The sequence below is a fragment of the Myotis brandtii genome, unplaced genomic scaffold (assembly GCF_000412655.1).
Source record: "Myotis brandtii unplaced genomic scaffold, ASM41265v1 scaffold18, whole genome shotgun sequence".
NCBI lineage: Eukaryota > Metazoa > Chordata > Mammalia > Chiroptera > Vespertilionidae > Myotis > Myotis brandtii.
In genome coordinates, this window is record NW_005356674.1 from 8781395 (window position 1) to 8801609 (window position 20215).

Below are 20215 nucleotides of genomic sequence, written 5' to 3' on the forward strand. Positions count from 1 at the left end.
TGGATAAATAAACTCTGATATATCCAGACAATGGAATATTATTCAACACTAAAAAGAAACCAGCTATGAAACCTTGAAAAGACATGGAGATAAATGCATCTTACTAAGTGAAAGAATTTAACCTGAAAGGCTACATATGGTATGAGTTCAACTATATGAAATTCTGGAAAAAGTAAAACTATGGAGACAATGAAAAGTTCTGTAATTGGGCTAGAGGGAGGGAGGAATGGATGAACAGCCAGAGCACAGAGGACTTTTAAGGACAGAGAAACTACTCTGTATGACACTATAATGGGGGGTGCATGTCATCATACATTTATCCAAACTCACAGAATGTACAGCCATCAGGAGTGAGCCATGAGGTAAACTATGGCCCTTAGGTGATGATGATATATCAAGGTAGCTTCACTTACTGTAACAAATGTAATACTGTGGTGAGGCATGTTGCTGGGGTTGGCTGTGTGTATGTGGGGTCCAAGGAGTGTAAGGGAACTCTGTATTTTTCTCTGTGAATCTAAAAATTCTCTAAAAATCAAGTCTATTTTTAAAAATCTAAACATAAAAAAATAAGACAATGAGCTTTATCAGCCTACCTCAGTGAAATTTTAAAAGATTTTTAAACTAAAGTATAAAGTGATATGTTATTTGAAACTCAAATGGTACATTAATATTCATACCTGAGATGGTCTTAAAGTCGAGTGGCAATATTTAATGTCCAAGAGGGAGGAGAGCTGGCAGTCGGGAAGTGCTAAAACATTCCTTCAAAAATCTGATTGTGCTTTGATAAACACTCTGTAACTCATGACCATGAGATTAAGTCTTTGTTTCTAGTCCCTGAATTTGGGTAAACCTTTTCCAGAAAAGACAAGTAAATGGAATCTGTAGTTGAAATAAACTGCATTTTGACATCAGTATAATGTTGAACATGCTCTTAATGAGAATACAGAGACATAGAAATTCTGGGGTAGGGCAGATGGAAGCACTGGCAGATAGACAGGTAGTGGCTGAAGAGTAAATGGAGATTTAAAATGAAATAAAAAGGAACAATGTTTTAAACCACTAAGAGGACACAACTGTCACACCAGGCTAGGCCAAGAAATGACTGAAGATTCCCCTATAGAAAAATGAGGAAATCTAAAGTTTTGTAACATGATTATGCTGGATGAAAAAAACAAGGGTACAAGTGCCAAGAAGGAAACTTTTTCATTTCCAAAGTGTTCAGGGAGGTGGTAAATTAAACAAGACAACAAACATTTACTTGAGAGATACTTTCTGGTTAGAAAATTTTACAATGAAATGAATTTGAATACAGTGTTTAGGCTGCTAATACAATTAATACAAGACAAATAAAAGGTATGTTACATTGTAAATTAGAGAAAATGTTTTTCTTTGATACTAATCAAAAACAAAAATTTAAATCAATAAAAAGATGCGAAAAAATTTATGCTTACTTTAAAAAGCAGACAATGCTTTCTTTAACAAAGCCATGCTGAAGTGTATTAAACAATCACTATTTAGTTGAGTTGGTATTCTAAGAGTGTTTGGGCATCTGTTCCCTCAATAATCACTATACCCGAATCCATGACCCCCACCCCCAGGTGTCTAGAGTACTCGTCTGTCTGAGATCGCCCCAAATACACGAAGAACTTCAGAGGCTCTGAGGGACAAGGAAGAATTATAACAGGGGGTTCTGATCCAAAGGACTTGCAATCTAGTTGAGAAGATGGGACTAATATGCACAATAAGGAACAAGAAAAAGATGGAGTTAATGAAATGTTACCTTGAATGGTACTGATTAAAATCTTATAGGACTGCAAAAGTGAGAGATTGATGAAGGCTAGATTAATTGGGGATGGTTTGGGAAAAAGCTACCTTGCCTTAGTCCTGAAAATAGGAGCAATACTTAGGTAGGTAGGGCCAGGGGAAGCAGGGAATCACATGTGTAATTTACAGCATTAAATAAACCAATAAAAAAAGTATAATGAGAATATGGCTATTAATAAACCTTTACAGGACTAATAGCTTTCGGTGACAGCTGGAATCCTTGTCATTTCTTGGCTTGCAGATGCATCACTCCAATCTCTGCCTCTGTTTTCATATGGCATTGTTCTCCCTATGTGTCTTCACATCATCCTTTCTCTGTGCATATATGTCCACATTCTTTTCTTCTTATAAGGACACCAGTCATAGTGAAGTAGAAGTCCATCCTACTCCAGTGATTCATTTTAACTAATTACATCTGCAACCACCTATTTCCAAATAAGGTTATATCCTGAGGCACTAGGGGTTAGAACTTCAACATATACCTTGGGAGATATAATTAAACCCATAAAAGGCCTAATTATCTCTCCTTATAAAATAAAGATTTGGGAACAGATATAGTAAATCTTAACCATTTTTTTAGGTTACATATTCCTTTGAGAAGATGATGAGATGATGAATTGTATATCCTTGGCCCAGGGAAATGCACACCTACACAATATATTGCACAGTATCAGGAAGATCATGGGCACTTCGAAGCCCTCTATTGAACTCCTAGGAGGTATGGATCCTAAGTAAGGAATGCCAACATTGAAGGAAGACTCTTTTAGTTTTACAAAGTGCATCATTCTTTGAGCTACAAACATATCACCTACAGCTGCAAAAGAACATCTGCAGAGCCCAAGGTCACCACCACCCTGGATGCCCCAGCAGGGCTTCATGAGTCAGAATCGAGCAAGATGGAATAAAAACTTGACACCAATGTTCCAGGTGAAACGGTGAGCCTGGCAAGTTGTCCACCTTCCTCTTGTTCTTGGTCCTGGCTTAAACTGTAAGCTCATTTAATTAGCACTGCCCTCCCATGTGTTCTACTCAATCCTGTTCTGTGTCTGCTTCCTGCTACTCCCCACCCTCTCAATCTTTTTCTCTAAAGAACAATGCCTTTCCCTCCCAGACTAACCTTCCTTCCTTGAGTCATTGCTGCCCTGGCAACCTCCAGTGGTGGGGTGGGGCCACCACCTTGCTCCCTGATTCTATTTCTAAACCATTGCTTCCTATCTTTCCATAAAAACACCTTTCCTCTGAAGTCCATGCCACACATGTATACCTCCATCAAGCCTCTACATAATTGTTAGCTATGCGCTATGATGGCTGACAGGTAGTAGGCACTCCATAAACACTGGCTGAATGGTTAATTCTTTGAGTAAATGATTGATTGAATAAAAGCTGTTTTCTTAGTCACTCTTCTGCATTTATGTGAGACTTTTGTTGCTTCACTCACTATGCTTCTTTCTACATCTTTTCCTATCATGATACTAGGTCAGTGATGGTGAACCTATGACACGCATGTCAGAGGTGATACGCGAACTCATTTTTTTGGTTGATTTTTCTTTGTTAAATGGCATTTAAATATATAAAATAGATATCAAAAATATAAGTCTTTGTTTTACTATGGTTGCAAATATCAAAAAATTTCTATATGTGACACGGCACCAGAGTTAAGTTAGGGTTTTTCAAAATGCTGACACGCCGAGCTCAAAAGGTTCGCCATCACTGTACTAGGTGAACTAGGACAATTCATTCATTGTCCATCGAGGACCAAACAAGAATCCCAGTCCCCTCACAACCTCTTGATCTCCTCAGTGATACTTTCTCCTTTAATAACTTCAACCATTCTGCTCATACCCAGAACTGCTCCATATCCTCTTGTTTGACCATGACCTCTGATTTTAGCTCTCATACCCGACCTCTAATCCCTTGATACTCTTGATTTCCCCATAGTCTTTTCCTGGCCATGTTTCCCTCCCTAAACAGCCTAAATCACTCTCTTAAAATGCAATCAGCACCCTCCACTCTCCTTCCTCCCTTCAGATCTACCTAATTCATTTGGATGTGGCCTTAACTGGAAGCCTGAATTATGATATCTCTCTTTTGAATCTTGCCTGGAGTGCTGAGCATAGCTGAGAAGAAACATAACCTGAGTCCTGGTGCTACTGCCCACTGTTTTTCTCTGTAGGGTCTTTGACAGCTAGACCAGGCTTGTCCTAGTTCTTGATCAGTCATCTCTCCCAAACTTCCCAGTCATTCCTCTGAAACCCTACACTACTCTGCCTCATTCATTGTGGACAACCTGCTTCTTCTTTTATCAGACACTAGAGACCTGGTGCACGAATTTGTGCAACAGTGGGGGTCCCTCGGCCTGCCCTGTGGGATCGGGCTGAAACAGGCTCTCTGAAATCCCCCGAGGGGTCCTGGATTGCGAGAGGGCACAGATCAGGATGAGGGACCCCACCAGTGCACAATCAGGGCTGGGGAGGGACGCAGGAGGTTGGTCAGCGGGGAGGCACCCTGGGAGGGCTCCAGGGCATGCTTGGCCCATCTCGCTCAGCCCCAATAGGCTGGATCCCAGCAGCAAGCTAACCTACTGGTTGGAGCATCTGCCCCCTGGAGGTCAGTGCAGGTCATAGTGAGTGGTTGAGTGGCCTTAGCATATCATTAGCATATTATGCTTTGATTGATTGAATGGCCGACCAGTTGACCGGACACTTAGCATATTAGGCTTTTATTATATAGGATGGACTTCCTCCACTTCCCATCTTTTCCATCTGTAAAGTGGGCTATTTCTGAAACCTGCCTAGTGCTTCCTTCCAGGATTAGCACCTGTTTTTTATTCCTGTTCTATAGCCAGTCTTCCATAGGGCTCCTGACCTCAACCACAGCACTGGGTATGCTAGTCTGAAATTGATTATATCAGTCTTTCCTATGAACTGGGAAGCTTTTTGAGGACAGAGGCAGTGCTCCTTAAATACATAATAGTCACTCTATTTTAGAAGATGTCATGCACTGCTATGGATTTAACCAAGCAAATAAAAAGAAGTTGAACTAAACACTGAAATGAATAAACAACTTCATTACCCCTGTATTTTTCCACATGTGCCCATATGTTTTATAACATCATCAGTGGAGGGATTAAAAAATGTAGAAGAGCTTCAGCTGCCAAAAATTTGCCTGTTTCATGAAATTAATTTTAAAATGTAGATCTTAGCATAGGAGACAGGATAATTAAATTAAAAATATAGTTGTGATATGTCAAATTTAAGAAAAGAGCAAATAATTAAGATCACAGAAAACCAGTAAACATTTTAATAGTTCTTTACTATAAAAAATTTGTGAAAATACAGGGTGGGGCAAAGTAGGTTTAGAGTTCGTGAAATACAGAGTTTATTCTTGTATTAATATTTATTTATTATTATATTATTTTCCATATGAACAACTATAAACCTATGTTTAAATAAAAGAAGTTTCTCATTCCTTTGTTTTTGTAAGTACTTACATTAAAAAAAGGCAAACAACTTTAAAATGGGAGACAGTATTGAATATCCAAAAACCTAGTATCCATCAAATCTACCAAACATCTTTCTCTACTTTCCAGATGTTTCCTTTATGATTTCCATGTTCTTATATGATTAGCTCTGACTCAGAAAAAAAAGGAGCTTTTCACTTTGTCTGTCAAAACCCAAAGTGTTTGACCTTCAAGGCACACACACACACACACACACACACACAAACCCCCCACAATTTTTAGATAAAAATGTGGTTTTCCTGTCATTTATTCACTCAAGTAATTTTGGGGGAATTAAAAAAGTATAATCTAAAATTTTAAAGAATATTATTAGTGTTACCAGAGGCGTAACAAGAGCATCTGGCACAAATGGTATTCAATGAATAAATAAAAGAGAACCACATAGCAATTTAACAGTCAAGATTATGAATGGCTGGAAACAGTTTATATTCTTCTGACAGAGTCCTACTCTTATGACAGTTTTTTATTTCCTACTTAATCATCACTTTGTGCAATCTTTCCTAATTATATTTTGGCTTACAAATCTTATTTAGTGAACTGTGATTATTTTTCTGAGAAGGAAAATAATTTGAGGTATTTTGAAATTTAAAACAAGCTCTGATAGTTTCTTCAAGTGACGATCATCTGACTATTCAAAAGGGATGCACTGTTTTTCCAACTAGGGCAGGCACCTTTGGGTAGATCTGATGAGATGAAATATAGCTACCACTTGGCACTCTACTGAGAAACACATTTGGCTAAAATATAACTGAGAAGTTAAAATATTTTTAAATGTAATGTTTATTTTTTATTGGCAAGTTGTTGATACTATAAAAAAACCCTCTACTTTCTTGATAAATATCCTTGAATACTACCTACCTGTCAGAAGGTGGAGCTCTAAACATAGCTAAAATACTGGCTTTTTATATGTGCATTTCACAAATGTGTGTACTAGTGAGGAGATTAAAGCAGGAGTAAAGTCTTCAGAAAAAGGGTTCTGAAAGAATACTCCAATTCTCTCAGGAAAAATCACCCACATCTCCCAATATGTACATAGTTAACTCACACAAAAAATTTTAGTATGTTCCTTTGAAACTTCAATATATTGCCTACGATAAAATCTAGGTATGGTAATTCAGAATAAAAGGTAAAGTATATTTAAAAGGGAAAACATATTTAAATTCAGGATCACCTACTTGAATGTAGGCAAGGTCATTAATACTTACAAGCATCTCGGATGTAGAGTAACATGGCTATGAAGATGTAATCCACTAAGCCCAGGCCGAGGCCATCAGCGAACAAGGCATCCCAGAGCACCAGGAGGTCCTGTAGGGGGAACTCTCGCCCAAACAGCAGCCGTACCCACCGCCTAGAGAAAACAAAACCAAAATTCAGAAAGCAGTACATTTGACAGTAATATAAAGAGGAGCCATTTTTTCCTACAACTTTGAAGAAATTATAATCTTTAACTAATCACTTTAAGCAAATATATATCAAGAATATAATGAAGTAAAATCCAAGTTTTACGTTTTCAAATGAATTTTGTAATTTTATAACTAGGCGACAGTCATTAAACTTTATTCCTGTATGTATAAAACAAAAGTACAACATTTGAAAAGGGTAGAAATCTTTCCTATTTAATACAAATCACATAAAAAAGGCAAAGAAAAAATTAAACGTATAGTGGTCTGATAAATACCTCATTTGTAAGGTTATGAGTTAAACATTACATTTTTCCAAAATTTCACGCTCACTACTATTTTTTTTGTTAGACTTTTGCAAATGGGTAGATGACAAATTACTATAGCCAAACCGAAAATTTCATTGTCACATTTCACTCATTTTAAAAATATTCATTTTAAAATAAAATGTGGGGGAAAAGAGCAGATATCTATGTTTTTTTGTCAAGCACAGACATTTATTTCAAACGAAACAAAGTGATACTTAATTTTTAACTTTAGAAGAGATATGACTTATCAGTGAGGCTATCTTTCCAGGCCTGGTTTTCAAAACACAGTTACCTCTATGGCCAGGAAAATGGATATCTATGCATAAGCAGCCAATAAGAATACTGAACAAGGTCTGTATATAATTATATATCATAAACAGTCACGCTTCAGACTGTCAATAAATGCTACCTAAGCTCTTTATATCTAATTCTTATAATAAAAATAATTTACTTTGATATGTTTGTATCAATTTACTTCTAATTTTACATAACATGGCTACAATTTTCTTACACAGCCTTTCTTTAGGAAGCTCATCTAGAATTCTATGTGATTCTGGTATATAGCAAAGAATGAGAAATCCCAAATTTCTGGTACCACCAAATAGTACAGAATAGAGAAAATTGTTTAAAAATCAACTAATATATGTTACAATTTTGCAAAACTTGAAACCAAATATAACCATCTGTGGGGTTAAAGTGAGGCCAAAAAATTTCAAATACTTTCTTCAGGAATAATTACATTTAAGAAGGAATCATAGCTATGACAATACAGTGTACAATCACACATATGTATAAATTTATGAGGAACCATATGATCAAACACTTATTTTATTTATACTGTTAAATTAATCAACAGAATAATTAAATTATATTTTCAACTACATCTTAAATTATGTTACTCAATTTTTCAGGGAAAAAATTTAATGTCTAATAACATTTATCTTTTTTAAAATGTTATAGGCTGTTTAAAATTTTTATCTACCTTTCAATTCTTATCCCACTGCTAATTTGAGAAATAAAATATACTTTTTATCTAATGTGTTTGCATTTATGCAGTTTAGAGAAAAAACGTTACTTCTCTACACATTTCTAATTCTTTTAAATTACAAATGCTAATGTTTACTGTTTTAAGAAGTATACAAATATCTCTAAGCTAAATAGGTGCTCTTCTTAATTACAACAAATTAACTGGTCTTGCAAAAAGCATCAGGGGAACTAGGAGAATGGACAAAGCAAAAAGTAGCTGGACTGAATTATTTGGGGCACCAGTTTAACTAGTTAACTGCCACGATATTTTGAATTTAATTTTAAAAGTCCGCCGCTTGCGTCTATAGATGCTTATGGCGTACAAATGGTTAAAGGATCTTCAAACTGATAACCCTATCTGCATTATTAAATGACTAAACACTTCGAATGTGGCTATTCAAAGTTATTCAACTGAGACAACTGGAAGAAAAAATAATCAATATAAAACACTGGTGAGGATCTGATGTAATCATGGGGAGTATAGTTGATGATGCTCTATTGTATAACTGAAATTTGCTAAGAGAGTAGCAAATGTTCTCACAAAAAAGAACCAAAACAAAAAACACACAACCAAATAAATAAATGAGGTCATGGATGTCTTATTAATTAGATGGGAGGAATCCTCTCAATGTACACTTTAAATATCTTACAGTTTTATTTAACATTTATGATACAATAAAGCTGAAAAGTATAAGTAAATAAAGAATTATCTTGGTTCAATGAACAGGCAATTTTGGCTGTTTCAAAATTTAAAATTCTGATATTTAAATGATTCCTTCTGGTTCAAATCTAGATGTTAGTATAAAATTCAAACATCAGACCAGTAAAATAGTACCGTGCCCCGAACTTGCCCCTTTCATTCTTGAAGGGTATTTCAATGCTTTCCTTATTTGAATAAACCCATTTAGAATCTACCACTGCTGTTCCTTGAAAGGCAATGCTTTTGCTTAGCTTTCTTATGTGTAGGGGGACATTTTTCTTTATTTTCCCTACTTTCTCTTATTGAAACCAAAATCACTTTTGAAAAAGTTGACGTCATACTATCATAGATGTCATACTATCATTTAGCAAACAAACAAACAAAAAATGGAGGAAATTAAAACACACCACAGGTGAGAATGCAATGCTATCTTTTCTCCCCTTTCTCAAAGCTCAAACTCTTCCCATTTTCTTGTGGACAACCACACCTTTAGTTTCATCATATACAGTATAAGGAAAAAAAAAGTAGCCTATTTTAAATAAATAATTGATATTCCTATTGTTTCTATAACAAAATGTCCGGATATTGCTCCAACTTCTCTTGCAACCTTTCTGCTGGTTAGGGTTGTGTCAGGTTAGCCTCAAAAACGACCCCCCCACCCCCTCTGCCAGATCATACAAGCAGCAATCTCTACTGCAGCTTTGTCAGGAGGGGAACTGAAAACACCTACAATCTACATTAAATAAAACACATCTTCCAAACTACACAGAATGTAAGTCCTCCGTACTTTTATGTTTAATGTGTACTCTATGCTGTGCTGCTTTATAAATGTTTCACATTGCTTTATTTTTGAAGTTTCACTTTGCCAAGTACACTGCTAAATAATTCCAGGGTAAGGACCAAATTCTGTGTGTGTGTGTGTGTGTGTGTGTGTGTGTGTGTGTGTGTGTGTGAGAGAGAGAGAGAGAGAGAGAGAGAGAGAGAGAGAGAGAGAAAAGAGATCCAAAATCTATTATAATAAAAGCATAATATGCTAATTAGACCAGTCAGCCAAATGACCTTCTGGACGTCCTTCCAGATGACCTACCAGACAAAGCCACAGTGGTGGGGGCCAAGGCAGAGGCGGTCAGGGATGATGAGGCAGGCAGGCGAGCAGTTAGGGGCAATCAGGCAGGCAGGCAGGCAGAGTGGTTAGGGGTGATAAGGCAGGCAGGCAGAGTGGTTAGGGGCGATGAGGCAGGCAGGCAAAGTAGTTAGGGTGATCAGGCAGGCAGGCAGGCGAGCGGTTAGGAGCCAGTGGTCACGGATTGTGAGAGGGTGCAGGCCGGGCTGAGGGACCCCCCCCCCCCCCCCTCTAGGGCTCTTTGTAAAGAACTCTGTAGGTTTTGCTAAGTGCTCTATGTATTTACTAAGGTCTTGTTAAATTCACTGTAAAGCCAGCTGTCATGCGGCCGAGAAGTAGCGGTGTAGTTCAATTGGAAACACGCATTGATCTTGTTAGTGGTGGCATAACAATAATTCAGTGAGTGCAAAAAGATCCAGAAACACATAAGACAAAATATTTATTATTTGATACCTAGAATTTTCTTTTATACAAGACTGTTTCTTTGTAAGTTGTACAGATAAGTATATTAAATTAATGCAAAATACAGTTCCTTCTATTTTATATGCAATTTTAGAAAAATTAAGGATAAATTCTCAAAATATTTAAAAAGTATCATATGACTAATGGAATGCTTTGGGACCAACAATGACCTTATTAGTAATTTAATCATTTTTGTCCCAACTGGATTTAGTTCATACATATATTTGCCACACACAAAATTCCTTGTGCTATTTTGGGCTTTCTTCATTGAGCTTAAAAAGCCAAGGAAAAATTCAGTTCTTTATGGAATGAATTACCAATAGAAATTATTTCAGCAAGCTTTTCTATTCTTAGAAAGGAAAACTTACTCTATGAAATTAGGTCTTATAAGGAAGCTGTTCCTAAAATTAACATGTTTTTATTGAATTTAAAAATATTTAGCAAGAGTTTAAGTTACACTTAAGGGTAGCATTAAACCTTTTTCCTTTTAAGGATAGATTCCATTTAATTGCTTGAACGTATACATCTTATCACCTGTGAAAATACAATAATTCATAATTTACCGGATCTACTTAGTAATTAAAATCTATACAAACTGAGGTATTAAATCTAATTATAAACCACTCAAAGACAGGACAAATTCCATGTTTGCACTTATATCACTATTCTCAATGTTAAACTTCTGTGTAATGAAGCTGCTGTCCCCAGGGGATCAGTAGGCTCCTAGTGATATTAGTGCTTGGTGAATGACCCATGGAAACTTCAAGAGAAATCCTTTTTTTTTTTTAAATGAAGAATGTATGAAGATGACCAATATGACTGAGGTTTAAATAAACATAGCCTTAATCCAACACGGCTGTAGTAGGATTACACCTGCAGAAAAAAACTATATACTAGATCTTCATGTCCTTTTTCTTTTCTTTTAATGAGCCTTTAATAAATCTATATATTGCCACCTTAGGATAAACAAGTAAAGGTGTATTTAATTTAATTTAACAAGCAGTGTGAGGCACCTTAAGTAACCTGTGATCATGAAATGATAACACTGGATAAGCATATTGGGATACAAAAGAACAATGTTGGATTTTTGCTTAATTACATTAATTTTTCTGTTGCTTTCTGTTCACTTATATTTTTTAATGGAATATATTGGGGTGACATTGGTTCACAAAACCATACAGGTTTCAAATGTACAACTGAACAAAACATCATCTGCATCATGCGCCCATTTCCCCAAGCAAAGTCTTTTTCCTTCCTCATTTCCCCTGACATTGCCCACCTCCACCAGCCTCCAATCCGCTTTCCCTGTGGGTATCACCACACTGTTCACACTGTTGTCTGTGTCTAAGTAATATATGCTTTTTTGCTTAATCCTTTCACCTTCTTTCATCCAGTTCTATCTCTCCCTTCCCCTCTGACAGCTGTCAGTCTGTTCCATGTATCCATGCCTCTGTTTCTATTTTGTTCATAAGCTTATTTTGTTCATTATATTCCACATATAGATTAGGTCATATAAGGTTTGTCTTTCTCCGACTGGCTTATTTCACTTAGCATAATAATCCCTAAGTCCATCCATATCCATGCTGTTACGAAAGGTAAGATTTCATTTTTATGGCTATATAGTATTCCATTGTGTAAATGTGCCTCAGCTTTTTTATCCACTAATCTACTGATGGGTACTTGGGCTGTTTCCAGATCTTGGCTGTTGTAAATAATGCTGCAATGAACACAAAAGTGCATATATTCTTTCAAAATAATGTTTCAGGTTTCTTCAAATATATTCCCAGAAGTGGGATCACTGGTTCATAAGGCAGCTCCATTTTTAATTTTTGAGGAAACTCTATACTTTTTTCCACAGTGGCTGCACCAGTCTGTATTAACTTTGAAAAGCTAACCATTTTTAAATAACCCATACCTGGTAGAGAATAAACACAGAATCCAAATTCCGTATTAGTACCAGAAAAATCAAAAGCAAATCTAGGTTTTCATCTCTCTGGCTGCCATCTTCTTAATTGAGTTTACACTTTTCTTATTTTGGTTTCCTTTGTATTCAGTTCTTTTAAAATTCATTTACCCCGAGTTTTCCTTTATATCAACTCCATGAAAACAGTCTTAAAACTAGAACTACATGTTGAAGTATTATAATTAGGGTGACATTCCCATCTTTAATTCTAACTTCTTGGAGTGACACTGTTCAAACTTTTCTGTTGACTTCTGAAGTCTTTCATATTTATCCCTAGCTGGTTTGGCTCAGTGGATAGAGTATCTGCCTGTGGACTGAAGGGTCCCGGGTTCAATTCCTGTCAAGGGCACATGCCCAAGTTGCGGGCTTGATCCCCAGTAGGGGCGTACAGGAGGAAGCCAACCAATGATTCTCTTCCTCTCCCTTCCTCTCTGAAATCAGTTAAAATACATAATAAAGTCTTTCATATTTCCACGCACACACAAAAAATATATGAAAGCCAAAACAAGTGATTTTTTTCTAACTTCACATTTCTTCTTCTTCTAAAGGCTCTATAAAACACATTGGAAAATGTTTAGCCTGCTTACTAATTTTTTTTTCCAAATGTAGTCAACTGTTTCAATTCCCACCTCTTAAAAATATTTGGGATCTGCATGCATTACAGAAAGATTTGAATACTTCAATCCTATCAAAATCTGCTTCAAAACAGAAGGAACTGAAACTTCAAATTAGTTATTATTTTTAAAGAACTCAAATTTGCTTTCTATGTTCTTATAACCCCTGGGATGAACCAACTTGAATTTGGCTTTCTGGAAACACATGCTAAACCTAATTTAACCTCCACAGGATATGTACATAAACTGTTAAAAGGTTTGGTGTTTTTTTTTTACTTTGGGGGAAATTCTATATTCCTTTCAGAGGGCAGTACATAGCCCTTTATTAAGGAAGGTTTCTTATTCCAAAAATAAGTTCCTAATAATTATCACCCATTCCTACTGTAATTTATTCTCTTTGGCAAGTGTTTGAAGGTTGGTTGTGTGTGTGTGTGTGTGTGTGTGTGTGTGTGTGTGTGTTTAATCAGAACACTAAAATATGCCCTTTGCAAAAAACAGTCTGAATGGAAAGCAAAGCCTTATGCATCTATGTTTTACCAGAGGTATAAGATGCTCGTGAGAATGTTGAGCACAGATGACGGTCATGATTTGAGGCTATAAAATGATTGAGCATTTTCACAAACACACACACACACACACACACACACACACACACACACACACACACACGTCTTTTAGATGTATGCCTGCTATGTAGATTAGAAGCATGAGATTTCAAGGACTAAGTAATACCAGGATATGCGATTTACCAACAAACTCAAATAAAGCTAGGGAAAGATGGTAACACTTCAGTACCGATTTAGTTGCATGGACAGGATGTGCCCTCTCTGAGAACCCCATTTTATATTCCAACCGGGTACAACTGGAATCTTAGCCCTGAGTTGAGAGGTCAATGGAGGAAAAAGTTCCTATGAAGTAATCTCTCTACCCTGTCACTTACTTGGGCTCCACTATTTGGAAGTCACTGTTGACTATGAACAAGAACATGAAAAAGTAATGTGCAGCTGGTGGTCATGTTGGGAAAATTAATTTAAGGCTCTGTGAATACTAGTTTTTATTTGTAATACAGACAATTTTTACTCCTAGAAAGTCTGTAAATAGGCTTTGTTCTGTCATTTTACCTTCAGGAAAAGAAATTATGATCAACTCAGTTTTCAGAGACTTGCTAAAAACAATTATTCCTATCTTTCCCTAATCTGAAACTCATTAAAAAACAAAACAAAATTCAAATACCAATGGGATCTTAACCTTAATGAATAACAATTCTCAACTTCCTCTGCATTGACCTCCTCATACATGTATATACACTGTTGGAAGAGCTGAGAAATATCAGAATCCATGCGATCTGGATGGAGGTAAGACCACAAATGTGTAGGCAGGCTAGTCCATGTTGTCACCAAGAGTCAGAGTGAATCATTCCTAGAAGGCAGCAGCACAGCCTGATTCCCTTGGACCTCTGACCACTTTCCTATAGCTGCAAACACCCTCTGGGGCTGGTTTTCACTCTCTTTCTTTCTCTTTCCCCATCCCACAGGCACCTGGACCCCTCCTGGCTCCTCAGAGGCTAGCATGAGTGCTCCATCAGGCCTGATGTTGAGAGGTTCACATCTATTACTGTCACTGCTCCCCAATTACACTTTTCAGAGAAAAAGGCACTTATAAACAAATCCCAGCCAAAGGCTTAGTTCCTGAGAGTTTGGTTTCTCTCCCTTCTCCAGCAGGTCACAAGCTCTTTGGGATTTGGTGTGACATAGAGAGCAAAGGGTTAACAAATGTTTATTAAATTAATATGAATCCTCCTCCCCAGGTCAGCTCTTCTGAGTCTTCTTGATCTTGAGCCTGCATCCTTGACCTCTCCCAGGTTTCCTAGCTGCTCATCAGACATTTCCCTGGGCTCCTCTCAGGATTCCGTGGACACACGCACTAAGTTATAAGTGATCATGCCTATGTAGGAATGGATCAAGGCCTCCTTAGCCCTCTTGGCTGATATTTACGTGGGGCTTGATAATCTGCGTTTTGAACTAGTTACCTGGAGTTGCTGTTCTGTGAACCACAGTATGAGAATCACTATATAGGAAATTCTGGTTTCACTCCATATCTCCTCAGCTTATCCTCAGTGTGGGTCTTCACATCAGCTTATTCAATACTAGAGGCCCGGTGCACGAATTCATGCATAGGTGGGGTCCCTTGGCCTGGCCGGTGATCAGGGCCAATCGGGGCTGTCTTGCCCAGTCTGATTGGGCTGGCCAGCCAACCTCCCTGGGGGGGAGGGACCGAGGGAGGTTGGCCAGCCACAGGAGGTTGGCTGTGGGAGGGGAGGGGCTGCAGGAGGTTGGCTGTGGGATTGCGCTGACCACCAGGGGGCAGCTCCTGCATTGAGCGTCTGCCCTGTGGTGGTCCGTGTGTATCATAGCAACTGGTCAACTGGTCGTTTGGTCATAATGGTGGTTTAGGCTTTTATATATATAGATAACTGGTCACTTGATCAATGGCCACTAAACACTTAATGACTGGGACACATAGCACACATAGCCAAGCCTCTCTTAATATTCTATCTCTGTTAATTTCTACATGCCCCTCCAGTCCCCTGGTAAACACTATTTTAAAAAACTAGAGGCCCAGTGAACGAAAATACGTGCGCGGGGGGTGGGGGGGTCCCTCAGCCCAGCCTGCCCCTTTTCACAGTCCAGGAACCCTCAGAGGATGTCCTACTGATGGCTTCGGCCTACTCCCTGCGGGGAGTGGGTCTAAGCTGCAGTCTGGCCTCTCTCTGTGGGTGGTGACTAGGCTGATCGGGGAAGGTGACGCCCCCATCATGCTGCTGCTGCTGCCACTGCTGGCCCTCGCAGCAGCACCCGCCATCTGTGTCTTGCCTGAGCCTCAGCCTGGCCCTCGCAACAGCAGCTGCCATCCACGACTTGCCTGAGCCTTAGCCCAGCCATCACAGCAGCAGCCGCCGCAGCTTTGTCCGGAAGGACATCTGGAAGACGTCTGGTTAATTAGCATATTACCCTTTTATTAGTATAGATGATCCAATAAAAGGAGAAACATGGATGTGAGGGTGTAGGGGAGAAGGCCTCCCAAAGGTTGGGGAAGCTGGGCCACTTTGAATTTCAACTGTCACTTACTTGGGCTCTGTGCTAGGCCTTAGACTGAATGATATGCTGACAACTTTTAACCATTAACATGGAAATTATTCAAAGTAAAATTCTAATTCAATGAAAGTCCTATCAACCTGGGTTCCTATAGTCACTGCATTTTTCTGTGCCCTCCTCTTTTAAGTCCCCAGTCAACCAGGTATGTTCAGGGAATGCAAACTAATAGCAACATTAGCAAAATATAATTAGGGAGGTAAAAACAATTTAAAACATTACTAAATATATTTCAAAGACAAGTATTAATTGTTTTTGGATTATCCTCCATTTGGGATTATACACGGTGGGGCAAAACTAGGTTCACAGTTGTTTGTATGGGAGATAATACAATAATTAATAAATAACAATACAAAAATAAACATTGTTTTGTGTATGCACAACTGTAGACTACTTTGCCCCACCCTGTATGTACCCTAGTTTCTATCCATTAATGCAGATACATAAAGAGCTGAATGTATTTGCATGGGGCCCAAATGACTTACAAGGGGGCAAGCAGAGACACAAAGGAGAAAAGACACCTCGAGGGATCCAGTGAGGGCAAAGGGCTGAGAGACTGGCTACTCCATTCTGTTCCTGGCTTCCTGGCTACTGGCCAAAGTTCAGTGCCCAAACCACTTTCTAACCAACTGTGAGTGTGCATACATTTTTAAAAAATAAGGACAAATATATACATGTGTTTTCTAATGCAGAGAAGATTGCCACTCAATGCTTTCAAAATAAAGGCACACAATTTCTGATAATGGCAGAGATAACTATTGGATTTCTAAAGGTATTATCAAATATATGATCTGAAATTACTCTCTACAAGCAATATTTCTTCAAGTGGTCTGTGGAATATATGGATTAGAATCACCTGTGAAGAAACTCCCACATGTTTCACAGATAGATGCTTTCCTTGCTCACCCCCAAGTACATAATCACAGATCCAAACAGGCAAGCGCCTGCATGTCACAGGTGTTTCAACAGAGGCCCATGGCACAGCCTGAATCAACTTTGATCAAAAGCAGATTAGAGATTTATACCATGATAATTATACTCCTCGCTCAGTGTTCCTTCCACTTTTATACTCCTCTTGACTTCTACTCTTTAATTCCTAAAGCTTATCTAATTCAGATATATATTAAAAATCACCTTTCCCTATTAATGACCAAGTAATAAGACAAAGAATGCACAATATCTACTATTGTTGTCATCTCTGTGGTAATGCTGTCATCTGTGTGGCAACTGAGTTTTTGGAGTAGAAGAGATGGAGTGTTCGGAAGAACTTATTTAAATGAATCATGATCTTCTCTTTCATGAGTACCCCAGTTACAATACAGTGGTAATTACAGCCACAGGACCCTACAAGATTTAGAGAGCTTCCTTTCGAGGAAACTCATTAAGGCAACTATAAAGAACTAAGAACTTACAAAGAAAAATTAATTGCCACTTTTGGTCAGCTGATTTTAGGAAGACATATGAGGTCTAGGATTGTATATTTGGCTAAGGGAGAGAAGAGAAACTCAGTGAAGTCTAGCTTACTGAGGGCATCATGGTATATAATATGTTCATAAATTAATCTGCTCGTAAACCAACTCAAATATGAAGCACAAAACATCGCATAAAATACTTTAAATTTATATTCATCAACAGCACTCATTTACTTTCCACGTCAGCTAGCAGTTTCTGTGACTGGCTGCTGGTGCCGAGAAGCTACAAATCCTGGATTGCAAAGTCTGAAGCACTGCTCTCTGAGTACAGCCTATCTCACCATCTTTCTCACATCCTAAATTCTTTTATTTCCTACAAATTAAATAAAACTATGTGGGGTTAATGTTTTGTTAATTTAGAGTACTTTTTTTATTGCAAGTGCCAAAAAAAGAAAAAAAAAGAACTTTATAGTCTAATAGGGCATACATTAGATATAATGTCCCTTCCTATCCCAGACCTTCTCCCTCTAAATCCACTTTGCTAAGGCAGCCAATGTTTTCATAACATAAAGCCATTTTGAGGCATGCGTATACCGAATTTTATGCATGTAATGCGATAACTGATTATCTTTGTATAAGTCTTTGGGCATGTAAGTATATCTTGGGAAGAAGCTAACTGCTTACTTAGTTCATGTTACCTCAACACATTAGTGTGATTTAGGAGTCTGACTGTAAAGAGTAGTACTGAGTGATCTCAGGAAAAAAGGGGGATTTAGGAACATGGTAAAACAGTGGTTTTCAAAGTGTGGTTTGTGGAACAATAGCATCAGCATTACCTAGAAATTAGTTCAAACTGCAAATTCTTGGACCTTACCCACCCAATACCTACAAAACTAGAAATTCTGGGCAGGGCCAAGTAATTTGTATTTGAACAAGTCTGTACATTCAAGTTTGAAAACCACTACTTTAAGAGCATATAAGAGAGAACATAGTCTTGGGTCCAAGATTTACTAGGGAACAAGGGAGTTTTAGTGACCCTTAACTTTTCTCCATAGCAATTATTACCACCTGACACAATCTGTATTTCACATTTTATGTTTATGGTCTAACTCCCCCATCTATATGTAAAAAGGCTAATATGCAAAGTGTCCCCTCGGGAGTTTGACTAGGAGACCAGGAGTTCCATTGCTCTCCATGACATGTACTGACCACCAGGGGGCAGCATGGAACGAAGGAAGGGCCGGCGGGCCCTGAACACCAGCCAGGCCTAGGGACCCTACTCGTGCATGAATTTCGTGCACTGGGCCTCTAGTTATAATAAAAGCTCCACAAAGGCATGGATTTTTCTTTTTTGCCTCTTTTCCTCCAGCACTATAAAACTAGTGCCTGGCATACAGTGAATGTTTAATCCATCTTGTTGAGCAAACCTCCTTAGCCATCTTTATAAAATCCAGTTAAGAACCAAGACAAGTTAGAGCTGGATATAACTGTAAAGAGCTTCTGGCCCTGCCTTTGTTAGCCACACAAGCAATGATCTTGGTGGGACGTGATCACTGTTTTTACATCTATTACTAAGAACTGCTCTCCTCCCATCTCCGTGACCATCAGTAAATATTTTCTGTTGTTTCCCTACTGACCTAACCTGCCATGGGTTATCCACCTGCAATCATCTGGCAGGCCAATGACAAATGGGCAAATGAAGATGATTGTCAGCTTGAATAGTGAGTCGGGCAGAACTGCAACTCACTTCTAAATCTCTTCCTTAGGCCTCACTGCCCCTCAAGAGTTTGCAATGCTGAGTTGTCAGTTTTAATTACTTTCTAAAATATGAGTTATTTTCTACAACATGAGGTGAGGTCTTCATATATTAGTAATGGAGATGCAGAATAGGAAAGTTGTATTGATAAAATTTCCCCAACTCGAAAATCTCAAAACATGACATCCAGTCAATAAAATTCTTTAGGTTTAAAATGTGGATCCCAAAGTCCTGAAATTATGTTTATCAGCCATTTGGTACAAATGCTTTAGTTTGAATTGTTTATAAGTATTAAGTTCAATATTAAGACATGAGGAGACAGCAATTTTAAAATAGAAATGCTTAGTGGGAAAACACTGAAGGGGAAAAAAGTTGGAGGCAGGTGCCAAAGAGATGCTTCCTGACTCTGAAGGCTTGCCCGGTGCCCAGAATGGACACAAACTCCTCCAAGCACCAGTCCTGCCACTGGAGGGCATCTCTCCTGCAGAGCCAGAGGCTAGCATATATTAGGACTATAGCAAATTAATTATGGGAGACATCTCGTTTAGGTCCTTTATAACATCCGTAGAGATAACTTGATGATCGTTTCAGAATCACTGTTCTAAGTCTCCACTAAGCCATCCATGAACATAACAGACTTATATAACAAACACACTTTACACAACACTACACTGGGTGTAAATAATAAGAAGATAGTCAGCATTGATGCTCAGTATTAAATAAGCTATATCTAACAGATGTTATACCTTAACAGGCTTGATCTAAAAGTGATTATTTTTAAATAAGTGATTTTTGATTACCTTAATTTATGGGAGTTTGTTGGTTTTACTTTTCATCAATACTTAATGTAGAAGCACAAACCATGCAAAAAAAAAATGTGATCCTTGACCTCATGAAGGATCAAAAACAACAACTAAAAAACTACACAAGTTAACTTGAAAAACATCAGAAAGTG

The 20215-nt window shown here is 38.0% G+C and overlaps 1 protein-coding gene across 13 annotated transcripts in view; it reads right to left on the reverse strand.

The window, feature by feature from the left end:
- Window positions 1-20215, reverse strand: part of TBC1D5 (TBC1 domain family, member 5) — a 425203-nt gene that overhangs the window by 101437 nt on the left and 303551 nt on the right. For all 13 annotated transcript variants that reach the window (XM_014537570.1, XM_005863632.2, XM_014537574.1 and 10 more), the window contains one exon: window positions 6550-6692. In XM_014537570.1, the coding sequence (XP_014393056.1) occupies window positions 6550-6692 (143 nt within the window). The remainder of the gene's footprint in view (window positions 1-6549; window positions 6693-20215) is intronic.